The 12,903-nt window shown below is 37.3% G+C and overlaps 1 protein-coding gene across 2 annotated transcripts in view; it reads left to right on the plus strand.

Annotated features, from left to right (window-relative positions):
• The window catches only part of RFTN1 (raftlin, lipid raft linker 1), a 95,255-nt gene that overhangs the window by 57,643 nt on the left and 24,709 nt on the right, over positions 1-12,903 (plus strand). For both annotated transcript variants that reach the window (XM_056483379.1, XM_056483378.1), the window contains exons 5-6: positions 5,971-6,394; positions 10,633-10,836. In XM_056483379.1, the coding sequence (XP_056339354.1) occupies positions 5,971-6,394; positions 10,633-10,836 (628 nt within the window). The remainder of the gene's footprint in view (positions 1-5,970; positions 6,395-10,632; positions 10,837-12,903) is intronic.

The raw sequence follows: 12,903 nt of genomic DNA on the forward strand, positions 1-12,903 counted from the left end.
TAGGATCCCACCTTCTGTTTCATTCAGCACAGCAGTAAGTTGCAGTAGCTCCTGGCTTCAGTACGTTTCTCCCTGTGCTGTTTGTAGGCTTCAGTTCCCTTCTGCAGAGGCTACTACCAAGAAACATGTTGTAAAACTCAAAGCTTGCTTTCTTACCCTGTTCAGTGCCTTGTTCTCCACATTGTTCCTGTTCTAATTCTTGTGCGTCTGCCACAACTGCAGTGAGATCTTAAAATGGCAAATCAATGGGATTATGGCAGCATTTTCCAAGGCATCCCTCCAGTGTTTTATCCCTCATGGCCTATTTTGATGTAATTGTCAGTGAAAATACTTGATAATTTGAAAACTTGAATGCAGACTGGGATTTTACTTTCTAAAAGCTGCATTTATATTTGCTTCTGTGTATATGAATGTGAACCATCCATCTCAAATTCAAAATTTGATGAATGTAAACTGGAACAGGTTAAAAATGCAGGGGAAATACAGGCTTAAACAAAGAGGCATTCTAGTCAGAAGGGTTTCATGGTTTGGAAATCTGCAAGCAGTGAACTAGTCCAGAGTAATCAGATAGGAAAATGATGAGCAAGTTGAATGCTTTGCTATTTGATTAGCAGAATTACCTTTTTTATTTTTTTTTGTAATGTGTTTGCATTGAGATGCAAAAATACCAAAGTTTCAGAAGTTTTGAGTCATATAGAAAGAACTAAATCCTCCTTTAGAACATTAGCTAAGCTTAGTTGGTTTTAAAATAAGCAGTAAACTCTTGATGACTGTTCCTGTCTGCTAAGGAGCATATGAGACCTACGGAAAATATAAGAGGCAGACTAAAAGCTTGTCTTAATTTTAAACATCTGTTTCCATAAATGAGTAAACTAGGAGGGGGATGTGCAGTATTTATGATGAAACATGTTCTACTAAATATTAATGAAGGAGGACAGAGTTGGAAGACTGTATTCTTGAGCATACTTTTCCAGTTCCAACTCCTGGCATGCAGTACATAGCATTCTCCTCAAACCACAAGATCGTGTTTTTTGCATGAAGATCCCTGGTTCTGTCTGTTTTCAAAGGAGATTTGCTTGAATCCTAAGAAGAAGGTAGAGAAATGTACTGATCTGGTTTCTGGTGCACATTATGACACACCTAATGTCTTTAACTTGGTTCTTTTAAAAACAACAACTAAATAAACAGACAGGCAAGCATTTCTTTTACTGCTAAGCTGTTCATACTTTGTTTAAATAGACAGCTCTGAGCAAAATTAACCAGCTATTGTTTCCAAGGCCATATGTTTGGCCATCAGTATGATTAAGTAGCAGTCTTTCCCAAAGTTCACAGCAGAGCTTACTAAATGCATCTGACCATCAGAAAATCAGTTCCTTGCTCCTCTAAGAGCATTTTTGATACGTGTGCTCTTCATAAATTGTTTCTGTGTTTCTGTGAAATTCTTTCGGTACCTTGTTATCTAATGAACCATCTAACAAACCTGCTAATGAAATGTTTAGTCCTAGTGCCTAAATTTTGAAGGTGTTTTTTCTCTAGGTCGTCAGAAAGTGTAAGCCTTGAGACCATTTAGGACTGCTGTAAATTCAAGTGCCTTGATGATATTAGTAAAACTGCTCCTTCTCTGGACACATCTCAGAAATGTCCAGCTCCTGGCATTAAAGAGTGAAGAGAAATCCCTAACACTTAGTAAATAATTTGTTCGAGATTCTTATCTGGGAGAGATCCTCATTATTAAATTTCACATTTTTATGGGTTTTGGTGGAATACTACCCTGAGCTTGCTGGAAGTGTTTGATACTCTGTGTGGCATCCCACAGGGATGTGATCAGGATCTCCTTGTAAGCAATTGCTGACAAAAGTGTATGATTCTGTTCAGCATGGGATCCATATCCTTGAGTTTCCATATTTATAAGAGTACCATAGTGCTTGCTGTCAATAGGAGATTATTATGGAGCTGACAACAGAACAAGAAACAGAATCAAATATTATGTGGGCTGTATATGACTGTTCAAAATGAGCTTTTGAACATGAGTTCTCACATGACTGTAAGAGCCACAGAGTAAAGCAAGTACTTTCCAGAAAAGAAGATTTCATCATTCAGCCGTGCTGTTGCCAGGTGTGGTTTTACAGATCTTTAATTTGGACTGTCAGCCATTTTGAGTAGGGAGCCTTCAAGAGAATGAGAAGTATTTAAAAAGATGAGACATAAATTTGCTACATCAACATAATGTTTAGAGACACTGCTTTGTGCTGCTGAAGGTTCCTTTTCTTCCAAATGCAGTATTAAAACAGCGGTCAGGCAGTTCTGAAATAAACAATAACACTTCCCAAATGTTAAGAATGTTAACACAAGTGCCCCAGCTAAAATTCAATTAAGGTAGTGACATCAGGGTTGGACATGGTGCTTGTTCCTATTCCTTCTAAAGTTCGTGGGAGATTTGGTATTTATTTCACAGACAGTGAAGGCTAAATCTGTCATTTTTTTCCCCTCGGGGAAAATGCCAGGTTTCTAATCAAGCAAATTATAGGGATGACATTAAATTCTTTAACTGCCTTGGCCCTCTGTACACATGAAATTTCACCCCATCTTTAAGCTGATTCTATTTTTAAACTGCCATAAATCCAATTTGTTGCGAGCCAGTTGCAAATGAATTTGTATGTACCCACTTGAGGGTTTATCCAGATTGAAATAAATGAGTTAAGTTCTGCTTCTGTGGTTGAACAATAACGTCCTTTGTGATGGAGATCTGGTCTTGTATTTGTAGTTAATATCATCCAAGCAGCACTTTATGAGGCAGTGAAAATGTTTCTGTTCCCATCTGGGGAAAGAAGCAAAGAATTTTCTTTTTTAAATCTTGCTGGAATTTCCCTTTACAAAATTTCCCAAGGTGTAAAGAGCAAGTATATAGTATATTTGAGATATAACATTGTCATAAAACAGTTGAAGTTAATATTGATCACTTAGCATAAGGGTATTTAAAATCTAGATTTTTATCTGATGTGAAAAGTGGCAGCGATGTAGTTGTTGTTTCTACATTTTTTCTTTTCATTTAGTCAAACAGTGCAGTGTGACACAGACCTTTGTTAGGCCTCTTTGTTAATGCTCTACACTGGCGTGTAAAGACAAGTAATTGTGTTATTTATCTGAGCTGGAATAAATCTTGGGTGACTCTGTCCAAGTAGTATCATGTTCTTCCCATCCACTTCAGCTTTACCCCTTCTTTCTCCTGTACTTTGCCTTCTCACTCATTCCCAGCACCACATCTGCTGAGATATTTTCCCAGAAGGCTGTGACAGACATAACTGTCTGTGTACCAGCACAGAATACCACAAGAAGGTCCAAAATCTGCAGGTGGCTTGCAGAAAAAGTCCTTCTGTATATCTCCAGTTACTGAGGTGTGGGTTTGGTTTTGTGGGGCTTTTTTGTTTGATTGGTTGGTTGGTTTGTTTGGTCAGTTGGGTTAGTTTTGCTTCTTTTTTTTCTTTTTCTTTTTTTTTTTTTTTTTAAATTTGTATATTCAATCTTTGAAATGCAGGAAACAGAAAATATGATTCTATTGAATGGCATGATCCAGTCTGGATGTGAAGGCAACTAAAATTGCATAATATTTAAGCTCTCAGCGGGATCCTGAAAAACAAATTGCCCTTGTAGTTTGAATATTTTCAGTCTTTACACTTTCTAATGAAGGCTAGCTTCTTCATGGTTTTGTGAGAAGTTGAGAGACTGTGTCTCCTGATACATCACTTTCCTGTTCTGCAGTTTGCATCACACTTTTGATGTAGCATTTCCTGCTACATTTTGCTTTATTGAGAAGAAGGATATGTTTGGTTTTGCCATATGTCATTGGGAAAATTTGAAATATATGTTTAAATAAGATTTTGTGTTCTGTAGTGTACAGTATTAACTTTGTTTGGAAAGGGCCTTGAAGATGCAAACTCTTTTTTTGCAATCTTCCTGCTAAGCTGTTTGGCCAATACAGGTAAGACTGTAATTTGGTTTTCAGTTCCTCACATTTCTGTTCTGAGAACAAGAGCCTCAAAAGAAACACCTCAGCTTCAGGTATTCTTTAGAACAAGGACAATGTTTTTGAGTAAGCTAAGACTGTAAAACACTGCAGCAGTATCTGTGAAAGCTGTTCTCTCTCCTCCATATCACAGCGTGGGAGTCTGATGTAGATTGACAAGCAGTCTTTATTGACCAGGACCAGTAATATTACCACATATGTACTGTCCTCAAATTCTCTAACAGTTGCACACTAGTTAGATTTCTATAATTAGCTGCCCTGCAGCCTACTGAACAAATGTAGTGTTGTGTCTATACATGAGTGTTAAGAGATGAAATTAATTTCTAACTCTATCACTAAGTATATAAACTTTGTATAAAAGTTAATTGAGATACAGTGGAGAGCCGGGACCATTGAGTACAATATAAATGCATCTGTCACTGATACTTAAACCTTCCTGAGCAAAGTAAAAGCTAACTTTCTTTGTAGACAGATACCCTTTTGGCCAGGATACTGCTAATGGTATTTTTATTGTCCTGTTTAGCAATGAGCTTTACTTAAGTCAGCATCCCATGTTTCCAGGCTAAACACCTGTGAAGGCCATTGCCTTGTTTCCTGGAGGCCTCTGTTTAAATTCCTGTGATCATGAAATTAAGAGTTAATTTAACATGGAAAATATAATAGAGGTTTGAAAGAGGAAGTTCTTGTTGATCAGTCATCTGTAGGTTTGTGTGTTTGGAGCAGTAACATGTTACCAGGAAGTAAATGATTCACTAGAAAAAAAACAGACTAAGGGGGGAAAAAAGTGTGTAGAGAAGATGCAAAAATGAGCTTCCTTTTAAATTGGAAAAAGATACAAAATTCTTCATTTTTACTTGCTACCAAAAAAAGTCCGGCTGAACTGCTTTTCTTAAATTCATGCTAATTTGAGCACGGGCAAAGAATTTTGACTTTTAACTCTGCAATTTTGTGTTATGCAAAGTGAAATTATTTCTCCATTCTCAAGCATTTATTTTTAAAAGATTTATGTGTATTTGTACTTTACATTATGTGAAGAGTATGCATTAAATGGAAGCCTTTTCACTTTGGTGAATGGTTTTGATAAATGAAGCAGTAGACACTCATATGTTTTCACAGAAGTCTGTCTCGCACTCACACTTCTCCTGGGTTTGAAGAGTGTGAGGCTGATGACTCCACAGTGCTGAGCCTGCCTGAAAGAGATTTCTCTTTCTGCTTTATCTCAAACATTCGTTAGCTAATGCTGGCTTTATCTAATTGTCATTACTACTAGCCTGATCATTTTTTTCTTAGGATCATTTGTGATCTGATTCCTTCATTTTCCTCCTTTACCTGAAGTGTAAAGTGTTAATTATAGAGCCTTTTAGTTTCCTTTTTCTTCTTCTTAGCTCATGTCACAACACCTTTTTCTGTTCTGAGTTCTGTATCTTCCCCAAAGTGGTGTATTAAAATAGCTTTGCTTTTATGCGCTCATTATGTGAAAGTTTGCCATTTGTGTCTCAATCCAAAATAGGACAAACAACAACTGTTGTTATAGAATTAATAAGCTCTTCCTTGCATAAATGTCATAATCACACACCTAATACAGCAGAAGATAAAATAATAAGTCTCTGATTTCTTAAGATCAAAACAAAAACTTTTTTTTGGTAAAAAATACCACTTCTAGTATTTTATTATAAATAAGCTTTATCTCTTGTGAAGAAATATGTAGGCATTTTCTTTTTTCCTTCCCCCTCCCATTTTCACATTATATCAGATGGTTTGGGCAACTTTTCATCCTGCTTCTTTAGAATGTACCTTTTTATATAAATGCAACACGGCAATTTCTAGCGATAGTGGACAAAAGTAGCAAAATTACATGCTCACTGCCTTGAAGGGTGTTATTTTCTGTGTTTCTATTTAGCTAAGACAGCTTGACAGTTAAAAATCTAATCTTCTTCAACTTGTAGATTCAAGATGCTGCAAGTCAAGGCTTGAAATTTGTTGGAATTATACCTCAGTACCATTCCCGAAAGAACTGCCTTGTCAGCACCTCCCTGACACCTGCCAGTAACAACTCTGTGCAATCAAGAGATAATAAAAATGTTTCAAATTACCCTGAGGATCATGCTTCACTGGATGGCGAGAAAATAGACAGCACTGATGGATGCAGTACACCAACACAGAGTGAGCAAAGTGCTGACCAATGTGCCACATCCAGAGAGGGCTGTAGAGGTGAAGGACAGGCTACTGAAGAGCTGCATTCCAAACCTGTGGAGGGAAGTGAAGAACAGTCCCAGTGTGAGAGCCCGAGTGTGAGAGAAGCAGCTGACAAGACGAATGGACTTGCAGAGAGTGAAACGCCTGCACGATGCTTGAAACCACTTACTGGCAGTAAGTACTGCAGTGACCTCTTGTACATAAAAGCAAAGTTAAAATCACCTCAGTTACATTCCCACCTCCTTTTGGGGGTGGGGATGCAGGGGGGACATTGCCACTGAGATAGTGAAGAAAAGATGCCCAAAATGAGCCACTTAACCTGATTTCAGCATGGTTACACAGTTCACAACAACTGTGCAGGAGTCAGATGGCAAAGGAGGAGATGATATAAGCATGTGCAGCCTTGTAATGGCCTATATGTATGCCTGAGTGTGAAGATTATTTTTGTCTGATGTTCAGCTGAATTGGTTCATTTCTGTATTTGTTGCCATACCCTAAGAGCTCTTGATCTTTGTGTCCTTTTTGTCTGTTTGAATAAAAAGCCCTGTTAATCTGCCTGACAAGCTTTTGCAGCCATAGAAGGAGTAATTCACAAAGACTTGTCACAGTTAGTCCCTTTGTAGCAGGTGAATAGATAGCTGGAATTAAACCACCTCAGGAATAGCATAAATATATGTGATCTGGACTCTGATATCTCCTGGTATCCTACAGTCAGTGTGTGGGTCAGTGCTCCAGTCAGAATTGTAATTACTGGAAAACAGCAGTTATTTATGTTAATGACTCATGTTTGCTAATTCATATTAGAATTTTGGTAATGGGGCTCATAATAATTTGCCTTCCAGTTTTTGGGGTTTTTTTTTAAAGATTTTTACCCATATACTAGTTTTATTTCTTTCATTTCTTTGACATCTTTTTTCCTCAGGTGGGCTTTCCACTTTTTAAATGCCATCGAAGACTACAAGTCTTAGCTGAGGTCTAAAATACCCTCCTTAAGGTGTTTGTTGCTCAAAGGTTACTTCCATAGCAGGAACTGTAGTTCAAAATAGGATGCAGACCAGAGTAATTTAGAAAACTGAAATGAAGAATATTCTTGCTCTGTTTCCAGTTTAAGCCTCAAAATACATTTCTATGTTTGTTTAAATCCAAGAAAACCATGTTTACACTAATTTCTCTTACTGCTTTCCTTAATTTCCTTACACGCTACAAATCTATGCAGGGGGAATGTAGGTGAAATTTCTAAAGCTGGTACTGTCCTTGACTTTAATTTATCCCTATTCTCTAAGACTCTACATAGATTCAGTCAAACAATCCTACCCCTTTGGGAATTTCGTATATAGGACCCAGAATGACTTTGCATTGTGCTCGTTGGATTATTGTCTTGGTTTCCGTTGCAGTTTGGTGTAATTAGCTTTTGGATCCAATTTGGATCACCCTCTAATAACCTTCCAACATACTTTTTTCAGTTTTTGTTGGGCAAGGGGTCAGTCAGATTGGGTTAAAGCATAGCTGTTGTTTAAACAATCTCTTCTGGTCTACAGCCTTAGAGGTGGGCTGTCCCAACTCTACAATTTTACATGTAAAACGTCTCTTATAGTTAAAAATTAGTTATCTAACTAACCAGAGTCTAACAAGATATAGTTCTTTCTCTTTTTCTTATGCTGTCTTTGAGAGAGTTAACTTAGCAAGTTTAATTATCTCTTTGATTCTGTTCCTCTCCTTACTCAATATTGAAATTCTATTGCTACAAGTAACCATGTTGTTAATATTTCTGCATAATGTGAAGCTGATCACCTCCAGTCTTCCCAACTTTTGTCTGTAACACCCCAGGATTGCGGCTGATTTTCCAGAAAAGAGAGTTTATTTTGAAAATGTATTAAGCTTCCTCAATTATCTTTCTTTGGGTGCTTTTTGGCTTTATTTTTTCATGCATTTTTTTAATTGCTGAGTTATGCAAATACTTTCCAAGACTCAAGGTCTGAGAAAGCAGTTTTATGTGATAGCTCATGTAAGTTAGAATTTTTCCAAATCCTGTACAACACTGCTGATTTCTTTATTACTCTTGAATTAATTTTTGTTATTACAGCACTCCCTTTTCCTCCCATGGAAAATGTATTTCAGTTTTTGGCACTAGTTCTCCATCCTTCCTTGGGAGTGTGAAGATTGAAAGCATCACGTGGTTGGTTTTTTTCCTACGTATTCTGTAGGAAGTTACCATTCTTAAACTGCTTCTCCCCTACATAAAACTTCAGGAAAAAAATTAATATTCCTTACTACTTGTGGAATCTTAAATATGTTCTTTATTTTAGGTTTTATATTATTCAAGTGTTATTTTTATGCTTCTTCACTTGATTCCTGAATGTATTGTAGTGCTCCTTCACTTCCCCCATTTTTAAAAAGCTTTTCAATGCAATGTTGAAAAATATTTGCCTGTGGACAAGGCACAGATATTCCAATAATATATCCTAAAGTGCTGTGTTACTTGGAACCAAGCTGAAGGGTGTGTTTGGCTATGCTTGAGGATTTGGTGTCACTGGTGAAAATTGTTGTTAGTAGTGACTTGGGTTAGACAGCACCTTCCACTAGACCAGGTTGTCCAGGGACAGGGCAGTTACAATGTCCCTGAGCAGTCTGTTCCAGGGCCTCACCACCCTTACCATGAAGAATTTCTCCCTAATATCTAATCTAACTCTGCCTTCTTTCAGTCTGAAGCTGTCCCCCCATGTCCTATCATGCCCAGTAAAACGTCTCACTCCAGCTCTCTTTTAGGCTCCCTTCATGTACTGGAAGGTTGCTCTGAGCTCTTTCCAGGCTGAACAGCCCAAATTTTCTCAGCCTTTCCTCACAGAAAAGGTACCTCATTCTTCTAATCATCTTCATGGCCTCCTCTGGATGCATTGCAAATGTCCTTCTGTGCTGGGAGCCCAGAGCTGGATGCAGTACTCCAGGTGGGGGTCTCACCAGAGCAGAGCAGAGGGCCAGAATCCCCTCCCTGGCCCTGCTGGCCACGCTGCTTTGGGTGCAGCCCAGGGTAGGGTTGGATCTCAGGGCTGTGAACACACATTGCAGGGTCATGTCCTGCTTCTCAAATCAGTGTCTTAATACCCACCAGAAAGATCTCCTTTTCCAACAAAAGACTGTTCTGGAGGTCAGAATCAAAGTGATGAGAGAAGTATTCTGTGTGTGCTTTTCTGAGCTAGGATTATCATAATTTCATTCTTTCTAAACAAGTGATGAACAGCAAGAGGATTCACATTAATGTTTATTCCTTTCTACTGTTTTGAAATTTAGCTCATGTCTGAGATCATCAGGTCTCTTTTCATTTTGGTTATGAGCTTCCAGCTCTTCTCTTCAAGTGCTGCCAGCCTGTTTCTGAGCATCTCCCTTCTGATCTCTTTTTCAATTTCCACACTGCTTCTTGCTTAGTGATTTTTGTTAGAGAGCAATCTTAACATTTCTCTTGACATCTCTTTGTTTACTTTTGCTTGAGGTTAGAACCTAATAACTTGGAAATGAGGATCTTGTTGAGTGAAGGAATTTCATGTAATGTCTTTACTTTTCATATTAATATATTTGGGGAGAATTTTTGGCATTTGGAAGTCAATAGACATTCTACTGCTGCTTTCCATGTCCATTAATAAGTAAAATGACAATCTCAAAAATTTTTTTAGTTAGTTATTTTAGTTAGTTAGTTATTTTAATTATGGTTATACCCTTCCAAGAGGGATATCTGCTTTAAAGTTGATTCCAGTTTAGGACTGTGAAAGCTCAGCTTTTCTGTCAGCAATGACTTTTTTGCCTCTAGTAACTGCTCCTAAAATATACTGGAGGAGACATGGAAAATAATCTAGATGTTCTAATTTTTGAGACCCTTCACAATTCCATTTTTAAAATTCATTTGCTGTTATGTTAATATCTCACCTTGGCTCAGATCTAGAATAAATCAACAAAGCAGATACCAGAGTTTACATAAATGATTCACTGCATTTTCTTGAGATGAGACTGCCATTGGCTTGTTCCATGCTTTTGTGTTATCAAAACCAAGTTATTTAATACTTTAATGGCCATGATCTACAGAATGCAATTCCTTCTAAATTTACAGTAAGATTTCATGTTTGAACTGATGATTCCCACAGAGGAATGTTGCATTAGTACTCAGGTATTACTGTCTTTAAATGTTTTATTATCAACAGTGAATGCATTGTGAATAAAAAATACTGTAAAAGCAAACAAAATACTGTATTGGGTTTTGAGAGAGTCCTACTGTGTTGGACTGCAGAAATGTATTAAGGAGAAGAATTTTTTGCAGTTGCATAGTGTAATTAGTCAAGGTCAAACAGTGGGTTATGCATTATTGTAGGTGAAATTTTATGGTTCGGTTGTTGCATTATTCCATTTTTTTTACTCTTTGGTAGAAGCAGAGATCTTCGCTCTCTTCAACAAGCCCAAAACCCCACAAAAATGCAGCCAGTACTATACAGTGACTATCCCTATGAGGATCTCCAGGAATGGGCAGACTGTCAACAGCTTAGAAGCAAATTGGCTGGAGCACATGACAGATCACTTCAGGAAAGGAGGCTCACTGGTAAACGCCATCTTCAGCCTTGGAATGGTAAATGGTATGGAAATTACAGAAAGCATTATGCTGTGATTATTTTCCTTTCTCCTCTAATAAAGGCCATTATCTTTGAAGAGAAGATATTTGGGAGGTGTTTTAATGTAGACTTGGGGCAGATTTTTATTAGATCATCCTCTTTCAGTGAAATGGAATGAAAGTACAAAAAATATTTTGGCATTTGAATAAGGAAAACAGATCATGTATTGTATTTTATAAACATTCTAGAGATTATTTTATAATTGCAGAAATATACAGAGTTAATAAACAGTACCAAGTAAAGTGAATTAAATTAATAAGATTGCAAAACAGATGACATAAATAGAAGAGTGACTTTGCTGTCCGACCACACACTGCATCTGGCTCTGATTGCAGGTCAGTGCAAGGACTGGAGTTTTATCTGTCCAGCAAGAAGTCAGTTAATTCCAGTTCTTGCAGAGACCTCTTCCACCTGGATGGTACACTGTTTTACAAAATTGTCTTCTGTGTTTGTTTCATCTTAGCTATGAGTGATGGATAAATGTTGGTTTTAATTTAAGAAGATTTAAATTCCTAGATTTTTGCATGTTGTGGAAGAGTGGCACTGGGTCCAGCTTAGTACTGTAGCCAGTCTGTACCACACTTGTGGTCATCATGGCTTTGAAGGCAAGCCTGTTGTACAGATAAAGACTTGTGTACAGAGATCCAAGAGACATAACCAATGAGCCATGAGAACAGGAACTACTTCAACATAAAAATGTTGAAGTTGCAGCTGGATTAACTTTATTGGAAAATTATGTGAGTGGTGTACTTCATGATTAAAGTACTTACGCCTGAATCTTTAGCATAATTTTGGTTGGTTTTGCATTTTTCAAGAGGAATGGTGGTAACCCAGAGATTGCACGTTCCTACTTAGATTAGTTGGTTTATGCCTCAAAATTACAGGGCAGCTGTTTCCAGAGCATCTTTTACTGTTGGTCTGAATCCAGAACCCAGGATGAAACACAGGAATATGACTCAGTTCTGGTAAAAGTCAATCAGGAAATTAACAGGCAATCCTAATTTTTCATTTTACAAACAAGTAGCAAAAAAAAAGGAAGGTCTAAAGTTCAGCTGATGGGATGCTTTCACACGGCTTCCTGGAAAGCCTTGTAATTGCTAGTTAACTTGCTTAAAAACAAATGGTCATTTGCTTTATGTATATAAATTGCACAGAGGCAAACCTAATTGGCTCTATCAGGCTCAGTTGTCAGACTCAGTGAGTTTTTTTAAATAAAATCTGCTTGTCAGTTCTTTCTAAAATGTTTTAAACACAGCATTTTTCTGTTACTTAAACTTTTAGAGTTCATTTATGTAGCAGAGCCCTGTGGGAGGTTCATGTACTTGGATACCAGAGTGAGGAGTGCTGGATAACTGCCTGTGGACATAGATAAAGTAGGCTTGAGTGCTGGCAATAAAGTTTCAAACCAAACAGGGTGACAAATTATGTAAAAGTGGACAGACTCAGGATTAAGTTAGATTAGTGATTGAAGAACAATTAATAAACATTTTTATTAGCATTTTATGGTTACAGGAGGAACAAGTTTTAAAATCAAAAAGCTGAAACAAGGTTTCTAAAAGTGTATTATGCTATTAGAAGAACATTTACTAAGAATATCTGTAAGTTGCTATTAATTGCAGTTAAATGATTTATCATTTAAATCCTAATTTTTTTCTATGCTGCAGAGAAATAGAAGAGCTTTTTTACTCATATGCCAGTCGAACAACACAGAATAGGGACGAGAGAAGTAGGGGTCTGAGGACTTCTCAGCTCCTTGCTTTTGTCTAGACTTCTATGGTAGCCTGTCCAGCTCCTCATATCTGGTCTTTTTCGCTGATTAATCCTCCTCCAAATTAAGGTAGTATCAGCATACTTTCTTTAATTGGCCATATCACATTTCTTTGTTCTGGGGGCTGATTTTCTTTTTGGATGAAAGTATGAATTCATTATTTTGCTTATTAGACTTAAAAGCAGGGTTATTATCTTCTTCTTTTCCCCCTTGTCCTTGGAATACCCAGTGAAGTGAAGATTTCCAGATTGTCAGTAGTCATA

The sequence above is a fragment of the Oenanthe melanoleuca genome, chromosome 2 (genome assembly GCF_029582105.1).
Source record: "Oenanthe melanoleuca isolate GR-GAL-2019-014 chromosome 2, OMel1.0, whole genome shotgun sequence".
Taxonomy (NCBI): Eukaryota; Metazoa; Chordata; class Aves; order Passeriformes; family Muscicapidae; genus Oenanthe; species Oenanthe melanoleuca.